This window comes from Podarcis melisellensis (genome assembly GCF_964234715.1).
Source record: "Podarcis melisellensis genome assembly, chromosome: 2".
NCBI classification, from domain to species: Eukaryota; Metazoa; Chordata; class Lepidosauria; order Squamata; family Lacertidae; genus Podarcis; species Podarcis melisellensis.
Window position 1 is genome coordinate 77,523,632 of NC_138529.1, and position 16,666 is coordinate 77,540,297.

Sequence of the window (16,666 nt, forward strand, 5' to 3'; positions counted from 1 at the left end):
CCATTAGGAGGGGTGTGGTGATCCCTTGGTCTGCTATACTAGTAGAAGAGCCTCAGAGATTTATAGAAGACTGGGAAACTGACAAAGTACCACCTTGTCTCAGGACTCAAAGATTAAGACCTCAGCTGCAAAACTTATGCAAGTACAGTGGTGCCCCGCAAGACGAACGCCTCGCAAGACGAAAAACCCGCTAGACGAAAGGGTTTTCCGTTTTGGAGGCGCTTCGTAAAACGAATTCCCCTATGGGGTTGCTTCGCAAGACGAAAAAAATCTTGCATCCCCCCGCGGGTTTTTTTCGCTTTTTTCTTCCTTTTTTTAAGCCGCTAAGCCGCTTATCAGCTGTTCCGCTGATAAGCCGTTTAACAGCTGATCGCTGGAAGCCGCTTGACAGCTGTAGCGCTAATCCGCTAAGCTGTCAATGGGCTTGCTTCGCAAGACGAAAAAACCGCTATACAAAGAGCCTCACGGAACGGATTAATTTCGTCTTGCGAGGCACCACTGTAGTTTAAGGAATTAAAATATGGTATGTATTTGCCATCTTGTTTATAAATCCATAGCATCCACTGAATTGTTATATAAACATTAGTTAACAATTTCTTGAAATGATTCTACCTCATGGCACATCTTTTGTTTTACCAATTTTGTTGTAAAATGAAACCTTTTTCCTGTTTAACTTCCCTAAATCTCCAAGTGCTAGAGTTTTCTTTAAAAATAAGAAAATTAGCCAGTAGTAAGAGGGGGCATGCCTCAGTCATCCTGTGCATTTTATCCTCTTTTCCCCCCTTGTCTCGTACTCCATATGTATGAAAAGCTGCTTCTGCAGTATTTAACAAACATAAATAATTCATCTAGGGAAACCCTCTTGTGAGAGAAGCAAAAGGATGTTCAACATTTCCTGTCTGCTCTGAAGCCCCACAAGTAGAATTCCCTAGGCACAGAAAGAGACATGAACTCTTCTGCTTTATGACTGATAGCACAGTGTGCCTTCTCTGAAGATTCTGATAAGACCCTTCTTGGAAGGAAAAGCAAAATAAGTATTACTTGCCTTCATTTCCCCGTAATGCAATGAATTCTGAACGTCACTGGCACGTATAATACTGACACCAATTTCATTTCCAGTGGTCATTACTCCCTTGACTGTTACTGTAGCAATGTTTTGGTTAGATGAGGACCAAGAAAAATTACCACTTCCACCTTGAGCCTAGACGGTAAATGAAAAAACATAAAAAATATATTCATTTTATTACTTGTTCTCATATATACCTCTAAGTTACCCATTCTGCAAATTACTCAAATAGATTAGAATAGCCTAGCCTTGAACTGCTAGCCAGACATTCATGGATAGAAACACTCTTCCGCTAAACTGGAAACATCAGGGATCCACACTCTGCTGCATTTTAATCTCATTTCCTTACACAAAGATGTTTCATTCATAGTTATAATGGCCACAGACACCTCTCTCCCTCTGGTTCTCTATCGCCGGCAAAATTTTTGATACCGAGAGATACCTCAGTGATTAATAGTGCCAGTAGTCAGCATATCATTTCACAAGTCAGCACACAAGAGGCCCAGCATATAGCATTGCTGCGTTCTTAAGAACTCCGATTAATTCCGTTTTACTGAAAGCCGGAGACAGCCAACTGAATGATTTCAAGTCTCAGTGCAGCTAACCTGTGTACTGCTGAAAGTGTTTTTCTACCAATGGGAATTTCTGAAAAGTATTAATGGCAAAAGGGGGCACAGAAAATTGATTTCTTGCTGTCATCATGTCTTTATTTTTAGTCTTAAGGGGAGGTTAGCTGTGTATATACATTGCTTCCGAAATTCATCAGAAGTCAGCCGCTGACAACAATGAAGAGCGCCAGTTTTCACTGTGTTTCTTACAAAGGTCTGAATACTTTGGCCTGTAACACCCTTAGTCTTTCAAAGGACTCAGTAGCTGTAAAATGCATGTCATCAGCCCTAAGTCCTTTCCTAAAATCAAAACTGCTAGGTAAATCTTCACACATTTATCTTCATTTTGTGTTTGTGGCTTGAACAAGAAGATGCATTTACAGTACTCTGTTTTTATAGCGTGTAAACTATGGAGAGATGTATGACCTCACAGATCAAGCAACAGGATAGCTCTGTATGCTATGCATATCAGAGATGTATACCATCTGTTTCAGCTCTATAAAAAACCCAGTGCCATAAGTAGAATATCGTCAATAGCAGTCTGATATGTATTATAAATTCTGGCAACGAGGAAAGAAAACCCAATAAGGGCACTCTAAATTACCCACACTCTTCCACATGCAGAATTCCTTCCCACTCATCTTCTCCACTGGTCAGATTACTCTCCACATGCAGAGAGGTTGCACATGCAGGAGAGTTTCTCAAATTATCATAAATGATTTGTTTAGAATTATTCTAAGCAGAAACACAAATTTAAAAATCCCAGGAAAGAATTTCACTTTCACAGGCCAAACTGCCCAAATAATCAAACATTTCTAAATAGGGGATGATCACCACCACACATACCCTTCTAGAGTTGGACTGAGTTCTAATACATTCTGTCCCCACTGCACCACCTCTCACATTTGGAGGGGAGGGGGTTGAATTAACAGAAGCACAAACCACACACGCACACCAGCAGGAGCATCCACTGCGTAGAGCTTTGTTCAACAGATGCTCCTACTCGCGAAAGCAAAAATCTAGATTCAGCCCCATAACTTAAATTTCTTTCTCTCACTGGAGAGCCAGTGTGGTGTAGTGGTTAAGAGTCTCGTAATCTGGGGAACCGGGTTCGCGTCTCCGCTCCTCCACATGCAGCGGCTGGGTGACCTTGGGCCAGTCACACTTCTTTGAAGTCTCTCAGCCCCACTCACCTCACAGAGTGTTTGTTGTGGGGGAGGAAGGGAAAGGAGAATGTTAGCCGCTTTGAGACTCCTTAGGATAGTGATAAAGCGGGATATCAAATCCAAACTCTTCCAATCAGATTGCTTAACTAAGACTTCTGTATTTTTATATGTCAGAAACTCACACAGCTTGGCATTCATTCCTAAAGTATGCTTCACATAGATGCCTCTTTTCAAGTTAAACCATTTCTCATACAAAGAGGACGAAAATCTTTGTAAGAGAGCTGAAGAGCTCTGACACCCTTAACTGAGTTACCTGTAAACAAAACAAAAAAAAAAAGCTTGCGTAACAGAATTTGTTTTTCCCAGGAAAGTTCAAAGAAAAGATGCTTCTGGTTAACCTTATTCGCTGGAAACTGAGAAAGCATGAAAAGTGCAAAAGAAGAGTCATGGTTGGAAGATCTACTATAAATAAAGCCGTGGCCTTTGCCTCCCAACAGCAATGTTATTGCAATGGTGGATGAAACAGAGGAAGTGAAGTATGTCAGTGCGAGTGCTGCTCTGGCTATCTTCTCGGCAGTCAACAAAGCCCCTAACTTATGGAACCTACCTGCCATAAACCATAAGAATTTTTATTTGTTTTCCATTTGTTATTTTCTACCACCACAGGTTATGTTCTGCAATCATACCTACTTTAAAAGGAAGGCTCCTTAATCATAAGAGTGTGCCATAAAACAAAATGCAGTTCTGGAAGCAGCAGGTGTCAAATTGCAGCAGAAGAGTAACGAAATTCCATTTTCTAATAGAAAGAGGGTTGCAGCCTCAAAAGTTAATAACGTACAATAGAGTCATCAAGTACCCAATAGCGAGGCGGACTGTTTTCTGCATTTAGATGGCTTTCAGCACTTACCTTTATTGTGTACTGATAGGCTCCAGCTTTCGGCTGCCATGGAAACGTCAAAATGCTTGGTGAAAGAGCAATGGGAACATAAATGTCTACTTCTTGCTGATTCTGTACAGGAACAGGTAGTGTGTGAACACCTCCATCCTATTAAAATAAATTATGCACTAATTAAACTTTGTTTATTTGACAAAGTCTGTCTGAATCTTAAAAAGATGAAATGCCGGGGGGAACTTTGGGATGCTTATTTCATCTCTGACATATTCATGAACTTCTGCATCATCACATACACTGGAGACACTTCTCCATGTCTCCCTGTCTCTGAAGTTACATAGGTGGCCATCTCAGCTGGCACTCAATTTAATGTACTTTCAGCACCAGGCAAATACCTCTTTATTTCCCCCTTTTAAAGGCTGTGTGCTGATTACTATTTTGCTAAAGTGTTTTACTGTTTTAATCTATAGTTACCCAGAGAATATTACTGAAAGGTGCACTGTAGGGCCTTTTAATAGTAGTAATAAAAATACATACATGGGCTAAGAAGCTGATACAGAGAGTGGCCTTCTAATTTTGTTGCAGAGCACATTTTTGTCAACATATATGTATTAGAAATGTATGATATTGATAACCTGAAGATATAGGTTCTGGTCCAAAGGCCTTACTACATTCTGGGGGCTCCTTTCAAATCCAAGCAAGTAATGTTGGGATCATAAGGTTGTTTCCAATATCAAAACATTAGTTACGGTATATTCAGAGTGGATTCAGTGAAATTAATGAATCTTGCATCCATTGATTTCATTGGGTCTACTCTAAGTAACTCAGTTGGATATGCTCTACAGTTACCCAAAAAGCAATGGCTAATTTACAGCATATAACAATTACTATTGTTAACCAAAGACACGTTGCTCACAATAAAGTTAATTGTGGGGAAAAAAACACTTAGTATTTCCTACTACTACTATTACTACTACTACTACTACTACTACTACATTAGTATAAACACTTTAATAGTACTTTTAAATTCACATATGTGACCTAGTTGTAATCCTTACAACAGCATTATAAAGTAAGTCAGTCTCCTTATTAAACTATGCATCACTTTCCACGCTTGGATAAGACCACATCCACCAAACTTTAAACCAGAAAGAAGTATATTTCAAAATAGAAGCTGTTTATCTGTTCCCATTAATGAGTTTTTCTGAACTCCATACCGGCAATTACATTCTAAGTCAAGAAACAATTCCCCAGACAATTATCCCAAGTAAATCAGCTTGCAACTTTCCAGGGCTGCCAAGATCTGCAGCCTTGAGCAGCAACTTCTCATTAGTCACAGAAGCATTATTTCCTATGGGAGGTTGCTAACAAGATATTCTGGAATCAATGGTGTTGGTTATGGGGGCACTCAAAACTTTGGCATGGTGTTATATCCTTGGGGTACTTTGCACATCCAGACTGATAGCAGGGACTCAGTCACCAGTGGTGTATAGGAATGTTGTAGATTTAATTACCGTATACTATTATAACATTTCCTTTTGATACCCATGTTGGCTAGGTATGAAGAAAACCTCACAGCCCTGCCCTCTCCTTGGTGCCAGCGAAGCATATAACTGAACATTGAAGAAACTTGCCAGGCTTCCCTCATTCCAGGAGTAACTGCAAAAGCCTCTTGCCTCTACAGCAGCTCCAGGACCAACAGGTGCCAGATTGTTAAGAAATAATTGTCAACACTATTGAAAAAAAAAATGATTAAAAGTACTCCCCACCCCCCAAAAAACCCCAGAGTCCTTTCTGTTGGGGATAATTCAAACTGATATTCCCAGGTGTCAGAAAAGGTTATCTATGTATGCTACCTCTGCAGCCCGTGTTTTGTTAGCCCCAAAATGGAAAATGAGCAATGTCCCAACTAAAGAAGAATGGCAACTTAAATACAACCTGCAGACTTAACATATATAATAAGAGAACAAGAAGAACATACGTTTAAAAAAGACTGGGAAATGTTTATTGAATATATGGGAAATAACTGTATACAGCTGAAAACACTGGCAGCATTAAGATAAATTCAACAGTGTAAGCAAGTTTTGATGAATGCAATAATGGAGTACTGAATAGTATAGTTATTGTAAAATATGCAGGGATTTATGATATGTAAAATGAACCATGGAAAGAGAAGAAGCGAAGGCACTGATATATTAAGGATGTAAAAAGATTATTTTAAATTGTTTATATATATATATATGTATATGTGTGTGTGTATATATATATATATATATGAAATACCCTGCAAAGTCTGCCCAGCCACGTACATTGGACAAACAAACAGACGAATAAATGCACGTATCGCAGAACACAAGAATGCCGTCAAAAAAGAAGAAAAAACTTCCTCTCTTTTCCAACACATGAAAGAAACAGGACACGAAATTAATTTTGCAGATTCCAAATTGCTCTTTAACATGGAACATCACCACAAGAGAATAATCATGGAAGCCATCGAGATAGAGAAACACCCTCACAACATGAACAAGCGTGACGACACATCCCGCTTGCCAGACATCTGGAAATTAGCCCTCCCCACAAAAACTGACACCAGATCCAGAGGCACACAGAACGCCATCACCAATCAACCACACCAGACCCAAACCCAGACCCTCTCCACAGATAAATTACAGACACCATCCAGTAGCCAAACCATGGTGGCACCTCCGGATGCTGCACCCCCCTGCAATCCCTACACAGATCTGGCTGACACAGGCCACAAAACCACAGCTCGCCCCTATACACGAAGCCAAGCCAGAGCACAACTAAGTGCAGTACAGCCATCTTCTCAGAAAAACTCTTCACAAAGTTCAAGAGGTCAAGACACAAAGACTTTAGCAACTAATCCACACCTAATGACCCACCTAAGTGGTACTCAGGATATCACTCAAGAAATCACTCAAGATATCCCTCAAGTAATTAAGGAACAAAAGAAGAAAAGGCACACTAGCCTGGGAACTTCCTCTCTGCCCAGAACATTGGAGGCTATACACCACACCCCCTCAACAGTATTTATAGGAACTCAAACACTGAGATCCTGCTCTGTTCCAGTAACAAGAAGCCGAAAGCACCAGCCTGAAGATGACGAGTGAGACCTCGTCGAAACGTCGCCTGGACACCCCAACTTTTACACGGGAAGACACCCGAGGACACCAAAACCTGCATATATATATATATATATATATTTGCTTTCGTAGATTTTCACGGGTACAGGAATGCAGGTTTTGGTGTCCTCGGGTGTCTTCCCGTGTAAAAGTTGGGGTGTCTAGGCGACGTTTCGACGAGGTCTCACTCGTCATCTTCAGGCTGGTGCTTTCGGCTTCTTGTTACTGGAACAGAGCAGGATCTCAGTGTTTGAGTTCCTATAAATACTGTTGAGGGGGTGTGGTGTATAGCCTCCAATGTTCTGGGCAGAGAGGAAGTTCCCAGGCTAGTGTGCCTTTTCTTCTTTTGTTCCTTAATTACTTGAGGGATATCTTGAGTGATTTCTTGAGTGATATCCTGAGTACCACTTAGGTGGGTCATTAGGTGTGGATTAGTTGCTAAAGTCTTTGTGTCTTGACCTCTTGAACTTTGTGAAGAGTTTTTCTGAGAAGATGGCTGTACTACACTTAGTTGTGCTCTGGCTTGGCTTCGTGTATAGGGGCGAGCTGTGGTTTTGTGGCCTGTGTCAGCCAGATCTGTGTAGGGATTGCAGGGGGGTGCAGCATCCGGAGGTGCCAACATGGTTTGGCTACTGGATGGTGTCTGTAATTTATCTGTGGAGAGGGTCTGGGTTTGGGTCTGGTGTGGTTGATTGGTGATGGCGTTCTGTGTGCCTCTGGATCTGGTGTCAGTTTTTGTGGGGAGGGCTAATTTCCAGATGTCTGGCAAGCGGGATGTGTCGTCACGCTTGTTCATGTTGTGAGGGTGTTTCTCTATCTCGATGGCTTCCATGATTATTCTCTTGTGGTGATGTTCCATGTTAAAGAGCAATTTGGAATCTGCAAAATTAATTTCGTGTCCTGTTTCTTTCATGTGTTGGAAAAGAGAGGAAGTTTTTTCTTCTTTTTTGACGGCATTCTTGTGTTCTGCGATACGTGCATTTATTCGTCTGTTTGTTTGTCCAATGTACGTGGCTGGGCAGACTTTGCAGGGTATTTCATAGACCCCTTGGTTTTCCAACTGGATTTTATCCTTGGGGTTTCTGAGGATATTGGCTATTTTTTTGGTTGGTGCAAAAGGCTGTTTTGATATTGTGTTTATGGAGGATTTTGCTAATTTTATCTGTAGTGCCCTTGATATAAGGAAGGAGGGCCATGCCATTGTTTTCTTCTGTGTCTTGGTTTTTGGGGGGTGTTTCTTTTTGGATTAGCTTCGTAACCCTGTTTTGCTGGTATCCAGCCTTTTGCACCAACCAAAAAATAGCCAATATCCTCAGAAACCCCAAGGATAAAATCCAGTTGGAAAACCAAGGGGTCTATGAAATACCCTGCAAAGTCTGCCCAGCCACGTACATTGGACAAACAAACAGACGAATAAATGCACGTATCGCAGAACACAAGAATGCCGTCAAAAAAGAAGAAAAAACTTCCTCTCTTTTCCAACACATGAAAGAAACAGGACACGAAATTAATTTTGCAGATTCCAAATTGCTCTTTAACATGGAACATCACCACAAGAGAATAATCATGGAAGCCATCGAGATAGAGAAACACCCTCACAACATGAACAAGCGTGACGACACATCCCGCTTGCCAGACATCTGGAAATTAGCCCTCCCCACAAAAACTGACACCAGATCCAGAGGCACACAGAACGCCATCACCAATCAACCACACCAGACCCAAACCCAGACCCTCTCCACAGATAAATTACAGACACCATCCAGTAGCCAAACCATGTTGGCACCTCCGGATGCTGCACCCCCCTGCAATCCCTACACAGATCTGGCTGACACAGGCCACAAAACCACAGCTCGCCCCTATACACGAAGCCAAGCCAGAGCACAACTAAGTGTAGTACAGCCATCTTCTCAGAAAAACTCTTCACAAAGTTCAAGAGGTCAAGACACAAAGACTTTAGCAACTAATCCACACCTAATGACCCACCTAAGTGGTACTCAGGATATCACTCAAGAAATCACTCAAGATATCCCTCAAGTAATTAAGGAACAAAAGAAGAAAAGGCACACTAGCCTGGGAACTTCCTCTCTGCCCAGAACATTGGAGGCTATACACCACACCCCCTCAACAGTATTTATAGGAACTCAAACACTGAGATCCTGCTCTGTTCCAGTAACAAGAAGCCGAAAGCACCAGCCTGAAGATGACGAGTGAGACCTCGTCGAAACGTCGCCTAGACACCCCAACTTTTACACGGGAAGACACCCGAGGACACCAAATATATATATATATATATATATATATATATATATATATATATATATATATAGTGTGTGAACATAGGACTGTTCCTTCCTACCCCATTTGTCTTTGGTAATCAAAAAGACACAGGAAGGGCTACAAAACATGCAAATTGGGGCCAGTCTATAGGAAGTTAGCTCTACAGCTTATCCTCATGGAAATTATTGAAGCCCAATTGAAACATTCCACTTAATTGTTTGGTAAAGGTTTTACCAGACTGTCCTGCCTAGGATGTCTGAATGCTCCCTGTAGGAGAGGGAAAGCCCCTAACTTCCAGCATATACAAAAGAGTCAGGTTAACAAATAGAGGCAACCTAGTCTGCTCCCAAACACATTATTTTCCTTTGTATACAGTGGGCTTTTTCATCATGGCTGAGCAACTCATATCTATAACATGAAACAGTACAGTTCAGAAAAAGCTTTACTACTTGAATACACTACTTAGAAAAAAGCCCCAGTGATCAAAAATGTCCAACTGAGTTGCTTCAAATTAATGTATTTAGGGATATGTAGTCAGTTTGTGATTGTGATTGTTTGTGATTGTGAAGACAATTACTTGAAATGAAATTCTACTGAAATCAATGGAACTTATTTTCAAATAGATGTGCTTATAGTTGTAAGGAGTCCTCCGTTTCTATTAAAACAGGTTAATTCCCACTCCCCCTTGACTCTGCTGAACTTCAATGTATCATATTTGCTCTTAAGATACCATTCAGGTTCAAGGTTTCAGCTTTAAACAAATGCAAGACAAAATGTTCCTCTTTCAACAGACATACCTGATCTACAACAGATGTTAAAGAAGCACTTATAATGGTGTGTCCCTCCTTTATCGCTTTCACATGATGATATGAACCATTTGGAGAGGACTGAAGAACCTTGAAGTATGCTTTTGGCCAGGAAATATCAATTCTGAGATTCTGAAATTTAAAAAGGATGAGTGTAATTACTTGGACATAAGAGGATGTACTGGTACTCTGAATAAAACAGAAATGAATATATGACATAGAAGTACTATAATAGATCTAGGAAAGATTGAGCTGAACTTCATTCACAAAGCAAGGCTTTCCTAACACCTTCGGCTGCCTATAGTTCACTGTGCCCTCTCTGCACAATCCTGGGGATCTCTGGCAATGCTGTGGGTTGGGGCATGGGAAGTGGCGGCAGCAGCTGCTGCTGCAGGACAGGGAAATCAGAGCATTTTAGCAGGGTTATCTTGTGAAAGTTGAAGAGTTTTTCTGCTTCTGCAAGAAATTTCCAGATCCAAACCAATATATGGTATTTCCAATTTTGTTCTACTCAGCTAAATTCTACTCACAAGTAGACTCAATGAAATTAAGAGACCTCAGAGAAAAAGGGAAAAAAGAAATCTTGAAACAAATAATGGAGAATGAGAAGAAGCTGGTGATAAAAAACTCAAATTGAACATCAAAGCATTACAAGCACAATTTTCAATGATAATAATAATAATAATTTTCAATGATAATAAACCGGGAAGTAGAATGGAATATCAAAAGAATGAGACAAAGGAATTTTGAATTTGCAAATAAAACTGGAAAACTGCTAGCTTAGCAGATAAAAAAAAAGAAAAGAGCAAAATACCATACATAAAATAATTGTGGAAGATAGAGAGATTGAAGATCTGAAAGGGATAAGAAAACGATTTGTGGACTTTTATAGACAACTTTACAAGAGAAAAGAAAAAGGAAATATTAAAAAAATAGAAGAATATCTAAAGGAGAAAGGAGTGCAGAAGATTCTGACAAAAGAAAAATGCAAATTAAATGAGATGATAGAATTAGAGGAAATAAGAAATGCAATTAAAGAATTAAAAAGTGGAAAGACACCAGGACCGCATGGATTCAGCGCAAGATTTTATAAAGAATTGAAGGACATCCTACTTGTACCTCTGAAAGAAGTTATGAATAATATTTTAACAAAGAGAAAAATACCAGAAACTTGGAAAGAAGCATATATCACAGGATTCTGATTTAACTCAAGTCAAAAATTTTAGGCCGATCTCGCTTTTGAATAATGATTATAAGCTATTTGCAAATATATTAGCAAACAGGTTGAAAAAAGTTTTGAAGGAGCTAATACATAAAGATCAGGCGGGTTTCCTTCCAGGCAGACAAATGAAAGATAATATTAGGAATATAATTAATGTTATGGAATATTTGACTGCCAGGAATGACAAACAAGCTATGTTAATATTTGTGGATGAGGAGAAGGCTTTTGAAAATATTTCTTGGGATTTTATGTTAAAAAATTTTGAAATGATGGAGATGGGACAAACGCTTTTAAGTGGTATTAAGGCAATATACATGGATCAAAAAGCTAAATTAATAGTTAATAATGTGGTGACGGAAAACATAAAAATAACTAAGGGTACAAGACAAGGATGTCCTTTATCACCATTGTTATTTATCGCGGTCCTGGAAGAAAACTTCCAAAGAAAAAAAACTAAGGGCAATTAGAAGTAATGATCAGATAAAAGGGTAGGAAATAATATAAGGTTAAGGCTTTTGTGGATGATTTAGTATTAACTTTGGAAGACCCCATGGATACGGTAACAGAAGTGTTGAAAGAAATTGATCAGTTTGGTTAGTTGGCAGGATTCATTCTGAATAAGAAAAAAACTAAAGTAATTACCCAAAATATAGATCAGGAGGTAATTAACAGATTACAGCAACAAACAGAGATAGAAGTGGTTAAGAAAGTTAAATATTTAGGAGTATGGTTAACCTCCAGGAGCATTGACTTGTTTCAGAATAATTATGTTCCAACATGGAATAAGATTAAAAGGGACTTAGAGGTGTGGAGAAGAATGAAACTGTCATTCTGGGGGAAGAATTGCAACGATTAAAATGAATGTGCTACTGAAGATGTTATTTTTATTTCAAACAGTTCCAGTAATCAAAGGGGCAGCAATTTTTAAAAATTGGCAAAGAGAAATTTCAAGGTATATCTGGCAGGGTAAGAAGCCGAGGATAAAATTTAAGATATTGACAGATGTGAAAGCAAGAGGAGGCTTCGCCCTGCCAGACTTGAAATTGTACTATGAAGCATCTTGCCTCTGTTGGTTGAAGGAATGGGTGAAATTAGAAGATACTGATTTGTTAGATTTGGGAGGTTTTGATAACAGATTCGGGTGGCATGCGTATTTGTGGTATGACAAGAAACGTGTACATAAAGGCTTTGAGAATCACATCATAAGAAGGTCTCTGATCGAAGTGTGGGAAAGATATAAAAATCTGTTGGAACAAAAAACTCCATATTGGTTATTGCCGTTGGAGGCGATGTATGTGAAAAAAGTCAATATGTCTGGGGGATGGGTGACATATGAGAAGTTAATAAGTAAAAGAGAAGGTAAATGGAAAATGAGACCATTTGAAGAAATTAAGGAATATATTAATGATTGGTTGCATTTTTTTTTCAAATTAGTGAAATGTTTAGAAAAGATTTAAATCAAAGGGGTTTTGCTGATAAAGAATCAAAATTTCAGACAGAAATATTGAACAATGATTTTAAAATTTTAGCAAAAATGTACAAGATATTATTGGAATGGTGCACGAAGGATGAAGAGGTAAAATCAGTTAAGATTGATTGGGCCAAAGACTTAGAACATAATATACAAATGGAGGAGTGGGAAAAATTATGGAAAGAAGGTTTAAGATTTACTGCATGTACAACTATAAAAGAAAATGTGATGAAAATGATGTATCGATGGTATGTAACACCGGTAAAATTAGCAAAAATGTACAAGACTAGTAACAAATGTTGGAAATGTAAAGAAAAGAAGGTATATTTTATCATATGTGGTGGGAATGCAAGAAAGTAAAAAGCTTTTGGGAAATAGTATATAATGAATTGAAGAAAATGTTGAAATATACATTTGTTAAGAAACCAGAAGCATTTTTATTAGGCATTACAGGTAATGAGATAAATAAGAAAGAAAAGAAGTTATTTTTACATGCAGTGACAGCAGCAAGAATACTGATGGCCCAGAAATGGAAACAGGAGGAGCTACCTATGATAGAAGAATGGAGAACAAAAATGATGGACTATGCAGAATTGGACAGAATGACAGGAAGGATCCGAAATCGACGAGATCAAAGATTTATAGAAGACTGGGAAAAATTTATTGAATATTTGCAAAAATTAAGTGATAACCAACTTATGTTTGTAAGTTTTAATGAAGTGCTGTGATGGGAGGATGTTATAATAAGAATTAAAAATGGGATGAAGTTTACAGTAATATTATAAACAATAAGCTAGAAATGTGTAAAAAGTTAAAATATGAAGGATTGGCAGACAAATTGAGGGAAGTCAAAAAAGAGAAGATGTGATTAAGATGTATGGAGTGTATAATTTTGTTTTTTAATGGAAAACTAATAAAAATATATTTTAAAAAAAGAAATTAAGAGACCTAAGTTAGCCCTCGCCATTAACCTCTATGAGCCCACTCTGTGTGTGTGTATTCTTATTCAGGTATTCAAACACATTTAAGAGAAAATGTATGCCCATATTTCACTTACATCCGATAAGTGCACCTTATTACTTGATTTATCATACACATCAACAGTGATTTCATAGAGCCTCTCTGTTTCCAAGACCCACCTATCAGCAGGATGAATTGAAAATCCTATAAAGTAGAAAAGCAATGAAAATCATACTTTACAGAAATACATATTTGATAAATGGTTATCAGAATCATATTTTCAATAAAATAAAATACTCTTATATTGTTGATAAGAGGCTTCTAATATTCAGCCAGGGCACTTGAGTTTGACACAATAAAAATTAAGCAACAATCACATTCTGCGACTGCAGAAAAATAATTAAGTAAATATTTATTACTTTACTTGTCAGTCCCAAAGGGCTCCCTGATCTGCAACTATCTATCAATAATAATAATAACAATAATTTATTTATTTATACCCTGCCCATCTGGCTGGATTTCCCCAGCCACTCTGGGCGGCTTCAAACAGAACACTAAAATACAATAACCTATTAAACGTTAAAAGCTTCCCTAAACAGGGCTGCCTTCAGATGTCGTCTAAAAGTCTGGTAGTTGTTGTTCTCTTTGACATCTGGTGGGAGAGCATTCCACAGGGTGGGTGCCACTACCAAGAAGGCCATCTGCCTGGTTCCCTGTAACATAAACTCATGGCTTTGCATATGATAAGCACAATGTTTAACCATTCACACATTTGCAAATCTAATGAAAATGAGATATTTGAAAGTTTGAACTAGTAGGCTATAATTATGGCCATGCAAATTTAAAGGCCACCCATCAGTCACCCACAGACATGAATTACGGTATATTAAAAACACATCAACATACTGTAATATAAATGGACACATTCAGTTATTATAGCTATAATAGTAATAAAAATAAAAATAAATTAATATTTTTTATTTATATCCCGCCCTCCCCAGCCGAAGCCGAAAGAAGTTATTTATTTTTCCCCAAAGTTAACAAGACAAAACTGACAGATTCATTTGATTGACCATCTGGTACTCACCTAAGTATCCAGGGTCTACAACGTAAATGGTGCCATTTGGTAATTTGGAAGCACCTTTCATAGAAATGCTTGGAAACTGGTCAAGGTCAAGAGATTCTGATACAGTTTAGCAGCACAGTAAGTTACAAGGAATTTCTTCTTTAACTGAAACTAATGAGGAGAATAACGCCATCATAAAGAACACACAGTGGGCTATGTTTGCATATGACACTACACTGTGATCTAATGCTGCATGAATGAACTGAAGTGCGCCTGAACTCAGGCTCAGGAATCCCTCTTCCTCCCAGGCAGCCATGCAAAATACTTAGTTGAAGTTTAGTTTCACTTTGTTGCCTTGTTGCAGGGGTTGGCAATTCTTTTTAGCAGGGGGCTTGTCCACTGTCCCTCAGACCTTGTGGGGGGCCAGACTATATTTTTTTGGGGGGGGATGAACGAGGGATGATGAGCGGCATGCAAAAGGGCTCTGGAGTGGGGCTGCTTTAAATGGCGGCCATTTGAGAGGGGCGCTCAGCCAACTGTGGCTCCTGTGTCTTGTGAGTGGCAGGGGCTGGCGGCGGCGGCGGAGGAATGATGAGCGGCGTGTTAAAGGGCTCCGGAGAGGGGCTGGCACCAACAAAGCCCAGCCCCCTTCCTCCTCTAGGCAGGGCGGGGAGAAGCCAGAAGGAGGGAGGGAGGAGGTGCTGCTGCGGTGTATGTGGGGGGGGGGGGAAATGGTGCTGCCTGAATGATCAGAATCAGATCCACGCAGCAATTCCCTGACTGTCCATGGGCCAGATCCAGAAGGCAATCAGGCTGTATCTGGCCCCCGGGCTTTAGTCTGCCTACCCATGCCTTGTTGTAAACTCAGATTCCTGGGTCAAACTCTTATTAGATAAACAAGTCAGCTTCATAATCCATAGTCTGAAGTTAGTTTGTTTTGCAATTTACCAGTTTCCTAGTTCATAGAATCAGTGCTTTTTTCTGGGGGGGACGCATGGGTTCGCATACCCCTAAACATTTTGTGAATCTAACAGGAGAAGAAATTTATTTATTTTTTAGTTTCTTCTCTAGCACAGTGAATCTTCAGTTCCGTTGCTACCCACAATGGTGGCCTTTTGTCCATTTACTGTATTTATTTCCCCTGATTTGCACTATAAAATAGCGATTTTCTTGAGTCAAAATGAGAGTACCCCTAAACATTTTTTTTAGGAAAAAAGCACTGCATAGAACATGATATGCTGCCCTTCATAAAAATGAAACTAATCTTCAATGAAATCCTCCTGGCTGCACAGGACAAGGAGAAGGAAGAGGGAGTTCATGGGATAGCTCAGTTGGTAGAACATGAAACTCTTAATGTCATGGTCATCGGTTCGAGCCCCATGTTGGGCAAAAAGATTCTTGCACTGCAGGGGGTTGGACTAGATGACCCTTGGGGTTGCTTCCAACTCTGTGTGCTTTAAATGAGCTCACTATAGCACATGCACATAGTATTAAACCAGGCATCCCCAACCTTCAGCCCTCCAGATGTTTTGGACTACAATTCCCATCATCCCTGACCCCTGGTCCTGTTAGCTAGGCATGATGGGAGCTGTAGGCCAAAACATCTGGAGGGCCAAAGCTTGGGGATGCCTGTAAACTAAACTATGGTTTAGCATTATATGTTAATGCAGCCGGTGACTTGATACTCATATAATCTTCCTAACAAGAGTTTTAATAAACAGTTCCTGGAGTCTGGATGCAGCAGACTAGTATGGACAAAAGTGTAAGTAGATGCTTCTCACAGCTGCCGTAGTGGGAAGGGTGGGTGCAAGAGCCTGACATTTTACATGCCTTCCTCTTGTAGTGAGAATCGTGGTTTCCTGTTCCACCTGAATCAAACTAATACCTTTTATAATTATATTTATGTTTGGCACAAGATGAACTGCATTTCCTGGAGGTAGAACTACATTTCATTGTATGGCAATTAAGGCAGACAAACACCTAACA

General features: G+C 39.4%; 1 protein-coding gene across 1 annotated transcript in view; it reads right to left on the minus strand.

Moving 5' to 3' along the window:
- NUP210 (nucleoporin 210) overlaps nucleotides 1-16,666 on the minus strand; it is a 94,575-nt gene that overhangs the window by 46,613 nt on the left and 31,296 nt on the right. Inside the window, exons 8-12 of the mRNA XM_081898376.1 lie at nucleotides 14,702-14,770; nucleotides 13,712-13,818; nucleotides 9,953-10,093; nucleotides 3,748-3,885; nucleotides 1,046-1,201 (exon numbers count right to left, since the gene is read on the minus strand). Of these exons, the coding sequence (XP_081754502.1) occupies nucleotides 1,046-1,201; nucleotides 3,748-3,885; nucleotides 9,953-10,093; nucleotides 13,712-13,818; nucleotides 14,702-14,770 (611 nt within the window). The remainder of the gene's footprint in view (nucleotides 1-1,045; nucleotides 1,202-3,747; nucleotides 3,886-9,952; nucleotides 10,094-13,711; nucleotides 13,819-14,701; nucleotides 14,771-16,666) is intronic.